Source organism: Danio rerio, chromosome 16, assembly GCF_052040795.2.
Source record: "Danio rerio strain M-AB ecotype USA chromosome 16, GRCz13ab, whole genome shotgun sequence".
Taxonomy (NCBI): Eukaryota; Metazoa; Chordata; class Actinopteri; order Cypriniformes; family Danionidae; genus Danio; species Danio rerio.
In genome coordinates, this window is record NC_141036.1 from 42,379,796 (window position 1) to 42,397,493 (window position 17,698).

Sequence of the window (17,698 nt, forward strand, 5' to 3'; positions counted from 1 at the left end):
AGAAATGATGTTTTGATTTATTAACAGTAGGAAATGTACAAAATATATTTATGGAACACAATCTTTACCTTACAGTCTTACGACTTTTGGCATAAAAGAAAATTTAATGATCTTGACCCATACAATAGGCTTATTCTGACAACGTAGCCCAATATACATTTTTGGAGTGCACAAATTATGTATCCAAAAGTATGTATGCCGCATTTCGTCTTTCAAACGAATGCTACGGGGTGGTATGACGAATATAGTGACATTTTAGGCACAATATTAGTTAAAATAGATTGACAGATGGTAATCAAAACCAAAAAAAGTACATTGAAAATTTATAGATAACAACAATAGCCATAATAGTTTTCAAATTAATTTTAATATTGGTCGCTTTTGGTGTTTCACACCTTTTTATTGGTTAGTTTTTGTTTCAAGAATAAGGTCCAAGATTTAGAATAAAATTCACTTGTAACATGTTTTCTATATTTAAAAACAATATAGAAGTGAAAGATGACTTCACTCACGTCAGATTGTATGTTTTCTTGCTCAGCTGGATGTTGAACTCTGCACTGGCCAAAACTGATAAGCTGACATCACACCAAAGCAACACCCAACAGAGGATTCCACTTGGTCTTGAAACCTTTTTCGATGGGTTATTTTCTCTATTTATGATGGCATAGCAGTCAAAATAGGACAATGAGCTTATGTATTAGACAAATACAGACTACAGAGGGGTGGGTCTGTCGATCAGTCAGTCGATCAGTCAGTCAGTCGACAGCGGCTTCTGGTGGATTTACACAAGAACAGTAGGCACGAATTACACTTGTGAAATTTAAGATCTCAAAAAGCACAAACAGCGGCGTCTGGTGGATTCACGAAAACAGAAACTGGAAAAAACGTAGCTCCTGGGATGTATTTGGCTCTCTCCAGAAATGTATATAGGGGTACATTTTCAGAATAAGCCTGGGTTGCATACAACTTTGAAACTGCCAGAAAATATACCCATGCAATTTGCATTTGTCACATTTGTGGGCAATTTCTAGCTGTTTTAAAACAAGTTACAACGATCACATCTGGTGTGGACAAAGTATAGTCACACAAGTCCATAAATTTGATAAATTTTAATTTGAAAATTTCAATTTATCTCAGTTTTTCTGTAACAATAATATTTTTCAAAATCACTCACCATCGCTTTGTGACTCTTTTCTTCCCCAATAATCAATTCAGGCAGCAAATTTGGCTTTACATTTTTAAAGTATCCATTTTGCTTCCAAACTCAAACAGTTTCCAGTCTGACTTGTTTTTAAGCATCAAAAGAGGGTTTGTGATCCTCATAGTAAATCACGCTCATAATGTTGTGCAATTGCCTTCAGTTTCACTTATAATTTACTCAGCTAACTTCACTCAACTAACCATTTCTCGTACATGTTATTTAATCCTTACCTTCAGGATGTGTGAACACAGAGGAAGCAGACATTTATTTCCTGTTGGACAACTCTGGCAGCACTCGCGCCGACTTTGAAGATGTGAAGAAATTTATCTTAGGCTCCCTTCAGTTATTCAACATTGGACCAAATCGAGTTCGTGTAGGAGTTGTAAAAGTCGACCGCAATCCCACTCTTCAATTCAGCCTGACAGAGCACAAAAACAGAGCTTCTTTTGAAGCAGCCGTGAGGGGAATCAGTCAGCCTGTTGGAGGCTCAGAGAAAGGCAAAGCACTAAAATATGTGGCCAGTCTCTTTAATCAGGCTAAAGCATCCCGTCCAGCTAAAGTGCAGGAGATTCTCATTGTCATTACTGATAAGACGTCTCAAGATGATGTGGGGGATCCAGCAGAAGAGCTGAGGATTCAAGGGGTTTCGGTTTATGCCATTGGAGTAAAGGATGCCAGCCAGGATGAGCTCTTGAAGATGACGGCTGATGAAACTAAGGATTTCTATGTGACCAACTACGATGCCCTGAATGTTCTCAAGCGAGAAATTGTCACAGATATTTGCTCTCAAGAGGGTAAGAGAGTTATCAAACATATACAGCAACATATTGTTGTTTCTTTTTTTTTGTTTGTTTACTTGTTAACAAGATAATTTAGAGAGACTAATTATATAAATAAAGAATTTATAAAAGCATTGAAGATACAATACCATTCAAAAAACAGTGACACATTAAATGTATTCAAAACTGATCATAGTACAGTTGAAGACAGAATTATTAGCCCCCCTTTGAGTTTTTTTTTCTTTTTTAAATATTTCCTATATGATGTTTAACAGAGCAAGGAAATTTTCACAGTATGTCTGATAATTTTTTTCTTCTGGATAAAGTCTTATTTGTTGTATTTCGGCTAGACTAAAAGCAGTTTTTAATTTTTAATAAACCATTTTAAGGTCAAAATTGTTAGCCCCTTCAAGCTATTTTTTTGATAGTTTACAGAACAAACCATCGTCATACAATGACTTGCCTAATTACCCTAACCTGCCTAGTTAATCTAATTAACCTAGTTAAGCCTTTAAATGTCACTTTAAGCTGTATAGAAGTGTCTTGAAAAATATCTAGTCAAATATTATTTACTGTCATCATGGCAAAGATAAAATAAATCAGTTTTTAGAAATGAATTATCAAAACTATTATGTTTAGAAATGTGTTGAAAAAATCTTTACCTCGTTGAACAGAAATTGGGGAAAAAATTAAACAGGGCAGCGAAATGATTCAGGGGGGCTAATAATTCTGACTTAAACTGTGTATTATTACAATTGTGATAAATTTCTTTTAATATTATATAATTTAAATTTAACTGAGATTCCCAGAAAAAAATGTTAACAGTAATATTTTTTAACATTACACTAATAGAGTAAAATTGTATTATTGGTATGTCAAACCAGACACTTGGTTTGCTAATTTTTTTTCCAACAGAACACAGTGTGTCCATATGGCGGATTGACTTCTTTGTCTTTAGAGGTGCCAAAAGGAGTGCCGCAGGGATTGCTATAAGGACCTATATTATTTTTTATTTACATAAATAACTTGTGCGACAACCTTCGAAATACCATTTATCATCTGTATGCTGATGATACAGTGATTTACTGTTGCTCTCCTTCACTTGTTCAGGCCATACAATCTTTGCAATCTGCTTTTAATGTTGTTTAGTCTCATTTTCAGGATCTAAAATTGGTTTTAAATGTAGATATATCTAAATTAATGTTTTTTACAAATCTTTCAAACCCCTTTGCAGAACCAACCGATAATTACCACTGACCAAGGTGAACAAATAAATTTAGTGTCCAGCTACAAGTATTTAGGCTTTTTACTTGGTCAGGAACTTTCCTTCAAAGCACATGTATCAGATTTGGTGGCATAATATTTTGTCATACAAACAAATGCATATGATAATTTTCATTCCTACAAGTTCATTTGTCAATGTATGTGTTTTTAACATTTTGTAATGTGGTATACAAAAACAACTAAACTGTATTTTTATTTACTTTTCATTTATTATTATTATTATTATTATTATTATTATTATTATTAATTATCTATTTATTTTTATCTATTTATTTTTTCATAAGTCGTGCGTTGCGAACCTCTTGGCCAGGTCACCCTTGTAAATGAGATCTTGATCTTAATGGGTTTTTATCTGGTTAAATTAGGAAACAACTATATTAACTAATAGTAATAAGAATAATATTTTCTTGATAAACAAACAGCATATTAAAATGTATTTATGGAAAATTATGTGACTAGAAGCTAATAATGTAACTATGCTGGACCAATGTAAACTATGACTAAACTATATTGATAAAAAAAAAAAAAAAAAAAAAAATATATATATATATATATATATATATATATATATACACACACACACACACACACACACACACACACACATATATATATATATATACACATAGATATATATATATATATACACATATACACACACATATATATATATATATATATATATATATATATATATATATATATATATATATATATATAGGAAAGATTTTTTCAACACATCTCTAAACATAATAGTTTTAATAATTTAATAATGGTTTCAAACAACTGATTTATTTTGTCTTTGCCATTATGACAGTACAAATTATTTTACTAGATATTTTACAAGACTCTTCTATACAGCTTAAATTGACATTTAAGGGCTTAACTAGGTTAATTAAGTTAACTTGGCGGGTTAGGGTAATTAGGTATTGTATAATGTTGGTTTGTTCTGTGGACTTTTGGAAACAAATATTTAAATATAATATAATTCTTAAATATAATCCTTTTTGTTAGTAATTTAAATAAATTATAGATGTTATACAGTTTCCATTATAGTGTTATTCGGTATATTCCCTTAAAGTGAATATAAAATACAGGTATGTACTGTAAAACACGATTAAATAATGAATGATTTTTTTTCTACTTTCTTTAGCCTGCAAGAACAAAGTGGCAGATATCATGTTTTTGATTGATGGTTCTTCCAGCATTTATGGCCCAGACTTTACATCAATGAAGACGTTTATTACCAAAGTTGTAAATGGGACCATCATCGGAGAAGACAGTGTGCATGTTGGTGTTGTCCAGTTCAGCAATAACCCACAGGAGCAATTTCCCCTGAACAGGTACTTTGACCAAAATGAATTAGAAGAAGCAATCGACGGCATTGAACAGTTAACAGGAGACACATACACAGGGAAAGCACTCTCGTTTATTTCAAAGTATTTTGATGCATCTAATGGCGGTCGGCCAGACGTTCCACAGTTCCTGGTGGTTATTACAGATGGAGAAGCTCATGATGCTGTCGCCGTACCTGCAAAGGCCATCAGAGACAAGGGTGTCACCATCTTCTCCATAGGTGTGGCCAGTGTAAACACCACACAGCTATGGGAGATCAGTGGTACTCAAGATAAAGTGTATGTGCAGAGGGATTTCGATGCGCTTCATTCCATCGACAAAAACCTACAATTCAAGCTCTGCAGCTCTCACCCTGGCGGTGAGTCAGTTTACCATGAAAGCCATTTTTGTTAGCAAATTACAGTTGGTGTTGTTTGAAAATCGATTGAAAATCGTATGTTTTTGTCTGTTTAATTAATCGGCATAGTATGAAGTTGCATTTTGGCACTTGCAAAGTGAACACACACAAAAAAGTACTACTAATTTTTTTTGCTGCATGTTCAAACTACTTATTTAGAATGAGCTGAAGCAACACAATTCAGTTTTTCCCTTACAGTGGGGCCCGGCCCTCCCAAAGCCTTTCCCTGCCCCCTGAAGTCAAGATAATTCTATTTTCTATATAGCGCCACATCACAACTTCTTTTAATAAACAAGCCAAATAGCCCCATCGAATATCTTATTTACACAACAGCATGTCATTTCTGTCTCTACATGGCCGCACGTTTACAAATTTTTGCTCTCTGAATCGCGCACGGTGGACTTCCACTCAGCCACTCTGTCCTGTATGGGAATGAGAGTGGACGCCACATCTGACAGGACCGCTAGTTTCTCAGAAGTTTATCTCTTTAATTTTACAATTGTCATTTAATTGTTGTAAAAAAACTAATTTAAAAGGTTTTTTTTTTTTCAAATCAAATCACTTTTATTGCACGTGTACTATGATAAGTGAAAAGCTTAGGTGCTGGCTCCAGACAGTGCAAAATACATAAAAAAAAGAACAACAGTGCTAAATATAACAACATACTCCCAAAAAAACAAAACAATACACAATTAGCAATGTTGACAGTAACACACAGAAGACAATGAATAGGTGTACACATAGTCTGAACTTGTACTTGTACAATAGTCTCGCAATGTTGTCTGACAGCAATAACAACGTTGTTTTAATAAGATTAGGTTGATGTTACGTAACACCCATGGATTTTGGCTGGCTATGTCGCATCAACCTACTGAAAACAGAAAAATATTAGAATTCTTTAAACGCTCCGAGTGTAGTGATGATGGCAGCACTTGCTCTTCTGTGTGTAGAAGCCGGAGTAGTTCTCTTGCTCTGGGTCCCAAAGTCAAGCGAACGCAGAAAGACTGAATGCACACGAGAGAGAATGAATGCGCACAAGGTAGACCGAATGTGCGCACGAGAGAAACTGAATGGGGTGCATTTGAGGAGGGGGATCGGGAAAATGAGGTATTGGATCAGATTTCAGAAGTGCTGGATCCGGATCTGTCTTGTTCCGCCACAAATTAAGCCCTGCTTGCGCATATCTGCAAGGAGACCATTTTGTAGATTGCATCGGCTGCGGCACACCTCCAAAAATTTGTAACTAATTGAAAAATAGTGTAATTTTAATGTAATTGTTATTTACTGCACCTAATTAAAATTGTAATAAACCAAAAGTTTAAACTGGTTTAAGCCATACCTGCCAGCATTTGTCTTAAAAATTTCAGGAGTAAGAGGGTGTAGTTTCAATACCACTGTACTTGTAGAAAGGGGGATACAAAGTGCTATACTTTGGTACCATACCAAAGTTGGTGACCTGGGGGTGTTACTGACTGTACCAAAAAGCTGAGGACTGGGAGCGGGGTGAAATTATGGGAGATTTCTGGGAGAAATAACAAAACGGGAGGGTGACGGGAGATGGTTTCTGAAATATGGGAGACTCCCTGTAAAAACGGTAATGTTGGCAGGTATGGTATAAGTTAGTTTTGGGTTTATGTTTGTTGACAGTAGAATGTTAATCAACTTTATTCTCATTTTTTCTTGTAGGTTGTCCTAGCACACAGTTGGCGGATGTGATCTTCCTAGTGCAGTGCACCAGACAAATTCGTCTCCAAGATTTTGAGAAAATTAAAAGCTTTTTAATTTCTGTGGTGAATAGCACACAAATTGGGGATAACCTAATTCGCTTTGGAGTTATCGTCTACTCTGACACGCCGAGTCAATTCTCCTTAAATCAGTACAACACTAGACGTCAAATAGCGGAAGCCATAACAAGCCTGAAGTCTCCAGCTGTAAGCGGATACACGGCTAGGGCTCTTGCATACTCTCTAACTTACTTCACTGAAGCCAACGGAGGACGCCAAAAACGAGGAGTCCCTCAAATGCTGTTCATGATCACAGATGGTGATGCCAGAGACCGAGAAAACCTGCGTGCAAGGGCTGATGAGTTTGCAGCCAAACAAATAAATGTGTATGGAATTGGAGTGGCTAGAGCTCAGGATAGTGAGCTGGAGATTATTACCAAGAGCAAAAACAAAATCTTTCATGTTAATAATTACGACAACCTTCAAGATCTGCAGATGAATGTCTCAGGTGTGCTCTGCAATGCAACCAAACCAGGTAATGTTCTTCTTCAGACTCTACAAGCTGAAGTGACTGTGCTCATCAATTTAGACCTGCCAACTTGGTTCACCCAAATATGAAAATTCGGTAACACTTTATAATAACTACACACTATAAATAATTTGTTAAGCATTATAATCTAGTGAATTCATTATCTGTTAAGCATTAACTCTACATTAATAAACGTTAGTAAGCCGTTTATAACCGAGCCTTTAATTGTCATTTATTAGTGATTTATAAAGCATAACTAGTCCTCACTTTAGATTAGGTCACACAACTGCTTGAAGTTGAGTTAATAAAGCATTTATTAACACACAAATTAATTATTAATATATGCCTGAATAATAAGAATTATAAATGTTTATTTAAATAGTTTATTAATCATTTACTAACTCTTTCTGAATGATCTTAAAAACCACCAACTACTCTTAAACACAAATGGTTTGTAAATGATGTAATACTTAATTTAGTAATGAAAATAAATCATTAACAAAGTATGAAAATACAATTACTAAGCAAATTATAATTGTGGTTATAAGTCAAGAATACAGCATTTGTAGCTGCAGTTATAAACGGCGTACTAACGCTTATTAATGCTTAACAGATAAAGAATTTACTAGATGCTAATGCTTAATAAATGATTTATAGTGTGTAGTTATTATAAAGTGTTACCGAAAATTCTGTCATTTATTAATGTTGTATCATTTATTTGTTGTTTGGATCCCATTTGTTGTTTGTTCATCATCAGAACATAAATTAAGATATTTCTGAGGAAATCCGAGAACTCCTTCATCCTCCATAGATGGCAATCATCTCAATAGTCACATTCAAAGTCCACAAAACACTGTCAAAATGTTTTAAGTGACTTCAGGGGTTCAACTGTAACCATAAGAAGTTCCAAAAACACTTTTATGTGCCAAAACAAAATGTCAATACAAATGTTTGTCTGTATTTTCTTTCCCACATCAGATTGCCATTAGGTCTTAGACACACCAAGCCGATGCCTTATAACTACTGTGTTGTTGGCTTACATTGGCTCCATCTGGTCTCATCTGGACCAAAAAGCTGTGTGAGCACACCAAATGGATGACAGCCAACTGAAACGAGAGAGCTTGTTTGAGCCTCTGTTATAGGATGTGTCTTTCTGCACCTGTGGATGGCAGTATTTTTTATTTTTATTTAAATGCACATAGATAAAGCATTAATAAAGCACATAGTACCATTATCACAGTTTCACCCATGGCACTCCTCGTAAAGTGTAGGGGTGTAACCCTAGTGTCCTGGCCAAATTCCCTCCACTGGCCCTTACCAATCATGGCCTTCCAATCATCCCCATCCACCGAATTGCCTCTATCACTATCTTTTCACTCCCCCTATACCTGGTGTGTGGTAAGCGCACTGGCAGATTTGTCCTGTAACCGCTATTGCATCATCCAAGTGGATGCTGCACAATGGTGGTGGTTTGAAGAGACCCCCCTCATGATTGTAAAGCACTTTGGGTGCATGGCCATGTGCTGGATAAATGCACATTGCATTACAGTAATTGTCATTTACATTGGAGGGGTTTGCTCATGCAAATATCTCTAATAATCTAATAATTCATATCAATTGCAACTACTCGAGAAATTTAGTGAAATTACAGCGTGCTTCTTTAAATATATATATTTTTTACTTGAATTACTTGAATTGTTTACATGGTTATATCACTGCAGTTTTTGTTCTCACACTCTGATTCGTTGTGGAATAACCAGCCAAAGCCCTAACTTTAGCCGTTGGCCAACGGCAATTCTACATGCCGAATCGGGCCAACTCGATCCGATGACGAGAGATGACATGTGGAACACAAACCAACTAGTTGAACCAATGCTGACCGATGGCCTGATGAAGCCTAATTGCTGACTTGGCCTAATTGGTCTAATGGTGTGTCTCGGTCCTTAGAGTCAGCAGCAAAACACACAAGCATCACATTGTCTTTGTAAACATGTGCCCTGATCTAATGCAGAAGCCACACGATACTGTTCTTGGAGCTTCGTATGATTGTAGTAGAATCCCTGTAGTTACATGGAATGTGTTGACTGTGTCCTAGACTTTGAACGTCTCTGGACTGTTGCTGTCGAAGGAGAAAGAGAAAGCTCTTAGGTTTCCTTTAAAATATCTTAATTTTTTCTGAAGACAAACAGATGTCTCAAGGGTTTGATATGATGTGAGGGTAAAACATAACAGAACTTTTGTTTTTAGGTTGAACTAATCCTTTGTTTTGTCCTCCAGTATGCCAGAACGAGGTGGCCGATCTTGTGTTTTTGATTGATGGATCTGAAAGCATCTCAGAGGAGTCGTGGATTACAGTGATTGCTTTCTTGCTAAATGTTGTGGACAAGCTTCGTATCGGTCCAGAACTTTTCAGAGTCGGCATAGCCCAGTTCAGCAGCGTATATCAGAAAGAGTTCTACATGAATGAGTACAAAGATGCTGATGGGGTGAAATCAGCAATTCGACGAATCACGCAAATTAAAGAAGGGACGCTTATTGGGAAAGCTCTAAGTAACGTTGTGGAATTCTTCCAGGAAGACAAAGGGAGTCGCAAACAGAGTGGCGTACCGCAGAATCTTGTTCTCATCACTGATGGCGTTTCATCGGACAGAGTGAACGAAGCAGCTGATCAACTCAGAAACCTTGGGATTAACGTCTTTGCGATTGGAATTGGAGCTGTCTCATTGCAGCAGCTCAGCTATATTGCCGGCTCACCGGACAGGTTGTTCAAAGTACAGAACTTCAACTACCTTAATCTGACAACAGCTACGTTTGTTGATGCCCTTTGCGTTCCTTTACCTTTAGCACAAGCAAGTGAGTATATGTGCCAATGCTTTGGTGTGTGGTTTAAATTGAAGAACATTGAAAATAGCCTAGAGTATAACATTTATGAGGAAGGTCTATCAAGGAATTCGCAGTATAATGGTTCCATATTGGTTATTTCAATCATTATCTGTGGGTTTTGTTCATAGTTGCCATGTTTGGTTCAATTAAAACAACCATTCCTACAACCTATACAACCCTATAGATCGTAGGCTTGATGCTTACGTCATCGGACTTGTGACGTGGAGCGAAGTTAACTGCAACAACGGGCTTTGAGTCTGGCAAAGAATGGTTGCAGAAAGCAGGTAAGACAAAAACGAAAACCAAAAAAAATAAACAAATAAATAAACAAGTAAATAGGGTGAAGCAGTGGTGCAGTAGGTAGTGCTGTCGCCTCACAGCAATGAAGGGCCACTGGTTCGATCCTCGGCTCAGTTGGTTTTTCTGTTTGGAGTTTGCATGTTCTCCCTGCGTTCGCGTGGGTTTCCTCCGGGTGCTCCGGTTTTCCCTACAGTCCAAAGACATGCGGTACAGGTGAATTGGGTAGGCTAAATTGTCCGTAGTGTATGAGTGTGTATGAGTGTGTGTGTGTGTGTGTGTGTGTGTGAATGTGGGTGTTTCCCAGAGATGGGTTGCGGCTGGAAGGGCATCCGCGGCGTAAAAACTTGCTGGATAAGTTGGCGGCTCATTCAAGTAAACAACAGTGAGAATGTGGTAAAATCTGAAAACCTGGTAAAAATCAGGCTGCTGCAAGGGCTTTTCTTTTTCTGTTTTGCTTTTGAAAACCCTGTCGGTTGGGTTTAGGGAAAGTGGTGGGCGAGTCAATCGGTGCTTTCGAAAACAGTATTTTTTTGGGTTTAGGGCAGGAGGAGGGTGGGTTAGTCATTCGGTCAGAAAGTCAGTCAGTTGACAGCGGCCTCTGGTGAATTTACGTGAGAAAAAGCAGCGGCCTGTGCTGGATTTGCAAAAAAAAAAAAAAAAAATCTCCTGGGATGTATTCCACCCAGGCTGAAAACGTACCTCTATATATACCCCCCCCCCCCCCACCCACGACACCCTCAGCCCCCCACCATCCAACACCCCCTTCATCAAAAGAAAAGACCTTGCCTGATTTTTACCACATTTTCACCCTGGTATTTTCTTGTTTATTTTATTATTTGGATTCTGTTTTTGTCTTACCTGCTTTCTGGAACTGTTCCTCACTGGACTCAAACCCCATCATGATGGTCAACTTCATCTCAAGTCCATGGTGAGCTAACTGAACAAACTAGTACTAGCGGGAAAGCCACATGGAGGTAAACGGTCAGCTGGTATCGCAAAAAGGAACGGTGTCATACTGCCCCGTATCGTTCGTTTTAAGAATGAAATGCAGCCATACGTACTTCTGGCCACACAATTCATAATCTCCAGAAAAGTATATAGGGATAAGTTTTCAGAATGAGCCTATGTTGAACTTATTTGGTGGTCTCCAGAAATGTCTATAGGGCTTAGTTTTCAGAATGAGCCTGGGTTGTAATCTTCGGTTTGATTCCAAGGAACAGGTACACCGAAAAAATGTGTACTATGAATTGGTAAACTGAATTGGAAATGGTAAACTAAGTACATGTAATCTTGTTCATTTTTTAAAAATTTAGTAGGTTTCTTAGAAAATATATTTTCTAAAATAATTTTTTTCTAGAGTTAGATTCAGCTTTAAAAATGCTAGTCAGACCAAGACAAAAGAAAAAACAAAACAAAAAAACAAACGAATCAAGCGATCCAAGCTACATTAGTAGACACACTATAACATTTAAATCTAATATTCAAATTAAATTTATTTTTAAATTATCTTTATTACAATAATTTATTAATTCTAGCATAAAACAAATGTTTGGTTCATGCATAATAACATAGTTTAAGCACTGCCACATTCAGCTCATTATATAATTCCATTTCTCTTTATTTAGGTTGTACTATTGACATTGGCATTGGATTTGATAACTCCCGAACCAGTTCAAGTTCTCGCTCAATCTTTAGAGACCAGATGAAGCTGCAGACGTACCTGCCCGAGATCATCCGCTCCATTTCAGAAGTTCACAACCTGTGCTGTATTACTAAACCAACCATCAAAACCAACATAGGCTTCAGATTGGTCGATGCTACAGGAAAAAGGCTGGATGATTTTTCTTTTGAAGAGTATGATGTAGGAGTGTTAAACAAAGTGATGGCACTTCAGACATCCCAGTCTCTGAAATTCAACAACCTGCTTCTGCGCTCTTTTGAAGAGAAGTTTAGAGCTTCGAATTCTTTTGTAAAGGTGAGTTCTCTGTGTAGGGCGGCACTGTAAATAAAGGGACTAAGCCAAAGAAAAATTCAGTTCAGTTCATGTTTATTTCTTTATCACTTTCATGTGGATTGTGTCCAAGCAGCTGAACATAGAAGCTTAGTAAATTAAAACTGTGTCAGTCCAGTTTTCAGAGCTGAAGCTCAGTTTAGTTCAGTTTAGTGTGGTTTAAAATAACACTGCTGGAAGAGAACCCATCGATGTGCAGTTCCACAAGTCCCAAACCAAGTAAATCAGTGGCGACTGTGGCGAGGAACAAACTTTACCAATTTACGAAAGTGAATAAAAAACCTCAAGAGAAACCAGGCTCAGTTGGGCACGACCATTTCTCCTCTAGAAAAACTTCCTGTGGGGAGCTGGAGTCTAGGTGCCGGAGGCTGGAGAACAGTGGACATCCATCGTGGAGAACTGCAGGTGTGAGTAGGTCACCATTGGGTGATCAGGCTGGCCCACGGGATCAGTGCAAAGACTCGTCTGTCACTGTGGTCTTTCAGGAATCAGTCTCATACTCTCCACTTCTCCATGACAGCCAACTCACAACTCACTTGTCAAGCCCACTTAATTGCATGGAGCACACTAATGCATCATAGCGTTGTGATGCATTGTGTGTATGCTTTACTAAAAAGATAGGTCTTTAATCTAGTTTTGAATTGAGTTAGTGTGTCTGAGCCTCAGACATTATCAGGAAGGCTATTTCAGAGTTTAGGAGCCATAAATGAGAAGGCTCAACCTCCTTTAGTAGACTTTGCTATTCTTGGTACAACCAGAATCCCTGTTTTGAGAACTTAAAGTGTGGTTTAGATTGTTGCGAGACAAAAGGTTAGTTAGATAAACAGAAAATAGATTATTTAAAGCTTTATAGGTGAGAAGCAATATTTTAAAATCAATCACAGGCAGCCTGTGTAATGTGATATGATCTTATTTTCTAGACCTTGTAAGAACTCTGCCAGCTGCATTTTGAACTGAACTGTATTAATAGAGGATGCTGGGCAACCACTGAACAGAACATTTCAGTAATCCATCTATAGAAGTCATAGAAGCATGGACTAGCTTTTCTGCATTTGAGATGAATAATGAATGAGTTTTCTATATACTAAATCAACCTGTCTAAAAAAAGAAACGTTTATTTGATCGCAACTAACGGATGTATGGACAGACAGATAGATTGATTTTTATTTTTTTGTTTTTGCTCCTGAGGTGCCTCAGGACTCTCTCTCTCTCTCTCTCTCTCTCTCTCTCTCTCTCTCTCTCTCTCTCTCTCTTTATATACTTTTAATATTATTTTTATTTACTTACTGTATTATTTTATATATATATATATATACTTGTATATACTACTTTTGGCTTTCTTTTGTCTGTATTATATATATATATATATATATATATATATATATATATATATATATATATATATATATATATACTTTTATATACTACTTTTGGCTTTCTTTAGCTGAAAATTACTCAAATCATTTAAATGTTGTTTTTTGGTTACTTTGATCACATCTAATGATACTTTGGATAAAATCCACTGCCCAATGATTAAATTTAAATGTCATGTTTTTTTTAGGTGCTGATCATCTTTACAGATGGGTTGGATGAGCCTGTTGAGAACCTTTTGTCTACTGTCAATAGCCTTAGGACAAATGGTACAATCTGACTTATTACTTAAAAAAAAACCTTATTTTGTTCACGTTATACTGTGCAGTTAAACTTCAAGGAGCAAATGGTTCAAAATGAGAGCTAAGTATGTTTACTAAGATTCCTTTTGTATCATGCCCAGGTGTAAAAGCTTTGTTGACAGTAGCGCTGGATGGATATAAAAGTACAACTGACCTGCAGAGGCTGGAGTTTGGTCGAGGGTTGCGCTATAAGCAGCTGCTCTCCATTGGCATGCAAAGTGTGGCCAGTGTCATGCAGAAGGAGATTGTAAGTCACGTTACATCTCCTATACCAAATTACAAACAAACAGGTTAGAATTTTAGGGTGATATCAATCTTTTTTTTGGTTTCAGAAGTTCTGTTATTTAAAATGTTTTGATCCACTTATTTCAAATACATTTTTCCTCATTTTAACTGCCCACAAGCGTTTTTTTTTAAAGATGTAAGTCATTGTTGTTATAATCGTAGCAGTTGTGTTGACATGGCGAACTTCTGGCGAACACTCCCTATTATTCACCTGAACTACAAATCCCATCATGTCCTGCAGTCACACACCAGTTTCAGTTCACCAGCAGATTACACACACAGCTGCAGTTTATCACCACTGATTACAAAGGCTATATATACACCACACACAGATATCCGTTGTTGGGTTTTGTATCCTGTAGTTAACTTCACAAAGCGTTTTTCTTGACTTACCTTACCATGTTTTTGACCCTTTGTTTTTTGGATTATTTGCCGCCTGCCTCAACCAAATTGTCTGTTTTAATACTCACCCTTTGAATCTGTTTTATGCTTACCTGCTCTTGTTTCGACTCTAGCCTAGTGGTGGGCAGAGTGAGGCTTCATGAAATACTGAAACAGTTGAATCGAATGTTTAAGCATTTCAAAACCTGTCTCCTAGTGGCCATTTTTTAAGTATTGCTCTTAAACAACTTTAACAAAAAAAAAAGTTATACGATTTGAGGAATTATAGGCCATGTTGTTTAAATGTGAAACCTAGTTTCTTAGTGGAGTGGTTTGTGTTCTTGATTAGCATTCAGATGTATTGGGTTTGAATCCAAGATAAAGCAATTATAGTCATTTTTATAGTCAATCCAAATTAACTCTTTGTAAATAAATGTGTTTGGACATTAAAAAAATCAACATTAATTAAAGACATTGTGTCACAATTTCTGAATACTTGTACAAGCTGGTGTTGAACTTGCACAGTTGCACTAATCTTGGTCCACTAAGACAAGAACAGCTGCGACAAATGCTGATTTTGTTTTCTACCCTTTTCATTAAATGCAGATTTTTCAGATATAAGAATTCTTGTGTAGTTACCCATATTTTAAATCGCTTTAGATATGTGATCTGCCTGCTTAGAAATATCTTTAGTTTGGTATCTTGACACCATGTCTTAACATCAGATTTGCGTCAGTCGTTCCTACCCTTACCTGCCTGACAATTCTAATAAGTCTGTGTTTGGATCATACGCCTTGTTGTAAACTTGTTTGTCACAAGTGCCAGCATTTTTGATGATTTTTCTCCTAAACTTGATGGCCCTCAGAATATTTTCTGCAGAAATATTTGACCATATATGAAACATAAAGAGCCAAGCCTCTTCTGTTAAGCAAAAAATAATTGTATTAATTTTAAGAGTAGTTTTAAGACTTATGTTCATCAGATGCAATATACTCTAGTACAATAGATCCCTTACAGTTTCTCTTAGTGTTCACACAATGTCCTAATGTTCAGTGTTTTGGCTGCTATGTAAATAAATGGCTTCCTGTTAGTGGGAGTGTTAGTGAGAGGCTCTCCAAGATAAAGGAAACAGCCGCAAGATTTTAAAGAGCTCTGAGGAAAGATCAGGATGTCAAGTGCCTGGTTCAACATGTCAACAGTCCTTTCATAAACAAAATCTAAAGTGTTCTCTCTCTGTATTTTTGTATTTTGTATTTTTCTCTGTAGGATAACATTGCATCGAGGGAGTGCTGTAATGTGGCGTGTAAGTGCTCTGGTCATGAGGGATCTCGTGGTTTTCAGGGACTGCCCGGGTCAAAGGTGATTAGTTGAAGATATTTGTATAAAGTGTTATTGAATTACATTGTAAAATAAATGCTAAATTTGTCTCGTTGTACTGCTAATCAGGGATTACCAGGACGGAGGGGAAATTCTGGCTACCCTGGAGAAGAAGGAGGACATGTAAGTTGTGTCATTTATATTTATTAGTCATTTACCTTTAAATTTATTAGCTGAATAAGATGAGTAACATTCAGACGAGCTGATTCATTAGCTGAGTAAGATGTTTTTCAGATACTGTAGCTTCTTGTACAGATGACAATCATCCCTGCTCATATGTATATGCATAAGGCAAACATTTTCTGTATTCTGTCAGATCAGATTTATGTCAGGCTAGTATCTACATTTTAAAAAAATGTTTGTTCAAACTACTTATTTAAAATGAGCTGAAACAACATAATTGTTTAGTTTTTTATGTTCAATCCACTTTAATTTGTAAAAACTAATAACTTAACTTAATTCCTTCATGTTTTCCCAACACAAATCATTTGTGTGAAACCCAGAATTGTTTTACAGTGTTGAGTTGTCACTTTGTAAAAAGAAACAGTCCATTCCTGCACACATATAGCCCAGCATTGGTATTTTGTTTTTTTTGAAAACTTGTGCAGACATAAAGAGATCAGATGCAAAGGCCTCTGAGTGCCATCTAAATATCTCTTCTAAAATAAATTTTTGTCAAGTTCCTATGTTCATGTTTAGCTATTTTCTTTTAAAAGAAATGAAAATAACAAACATTCTTTGCAATAAATGTGAAATAACTGAACCTACACACAGGAATCATCGAAAAATGCTCATTTTAGAAGAAAATTTCTGATGGCATTTAGAGGTTTTAGCATCTGAACTCTTCATATAGACTGAGCATATGAATATGCATGACATGTCAGTTCTCCACAAAATTGCATTTTTGTAATTTGCCCAGGGAAGATTTTAAAAATGTGCACTACGTTTTCTAAAGCTTACATTTTCAGACTTTTTGGGGGTTGAAAACCATTGGAGGAATCCTGTTTTCTCTGCAGTATTTATCATATTCACATATTTCCAATTACAAAGTTACAGAGCAGAATTTTGTTGAATTCAGCAAAATTGTATTTGATAACACTTTTACAATTACGATTGTAATAATTAACTTAATAAAGTGAAAATAATAAAATATGTAATCCACCAGTCTTACTGCAAAAGGAGCTAGGATCGAACCGGCGATTCTTTGTATGGGAGTCAGTTGCTCTAACAAGCAGACTAAAGACCTGTAGTGTCTGTCGCGAGAGCACCTTTAGAGGTCAGAGGAGTAAGGTCTACTCGCATATCATTTCGCTAGTTGGCCTTTGTTACACTCAATCCCCCAAAACCTCACTCCCATCCAGGAAGAGCTTCGTATGTGTAACCCACTAGCCCTACTGCACCCAACCCGCTCTAAACTGGGATTGAACCAGCAATTCTGTGTATGTGAGTCGGTTGATCTAACAAGAAGGTTAAAGACCTAGGCTCTAGCGTCTGTCGCTAGAGCAACTTCAGAGGTCA

General features: G+C 36.6%; 1 protein-coding gene across 1 annotated transcript in view; it reads left to right on the forward strand.

Moving 5' to 3' along the window:
* col6a4a (collagen, type VI, alpha 4a) overlaps nt 1–17,698 on the forward strand; it is a 69,680-nt gene that overhangs the window by 28,938 nt on the left and 23,044 nt on the right. The window contains exons 6-14 of the mRNA XM_087287542.1: nt 1,438–1,995; nt 4,418–4,978; nt 6,704–7,276; nt 9,548–10,123; nt 12,079–12,428; nt 14,026–14,104; nt 14,239–14,384; nt 16,070–16,162; nt 16,250–16,303. Of these exons, the coding sequence (XP_087143668.1) occupies nt 1,438–1,995; nt 4,418–4,978; nt 6,704–7,276; nt 9,548–10,123; nt 12,079–12,428; nt 14,026–14,104; nt 14,239–14,384; nt 16,070–16,162; nt 16,250–16,303 (2,990 nt within the window). The remainder of the gene's footprint in view (nt 1–1,437; nt 1,996–4,417; nt 4,979–6,703; nt 7,277–9,547; nt 10,124–12,078; nt 12,429–14,025; nt 14,105–14,238; nt 14,385–16,069; nt 16,163–16,249; nt 16,304–17,698) is intronic.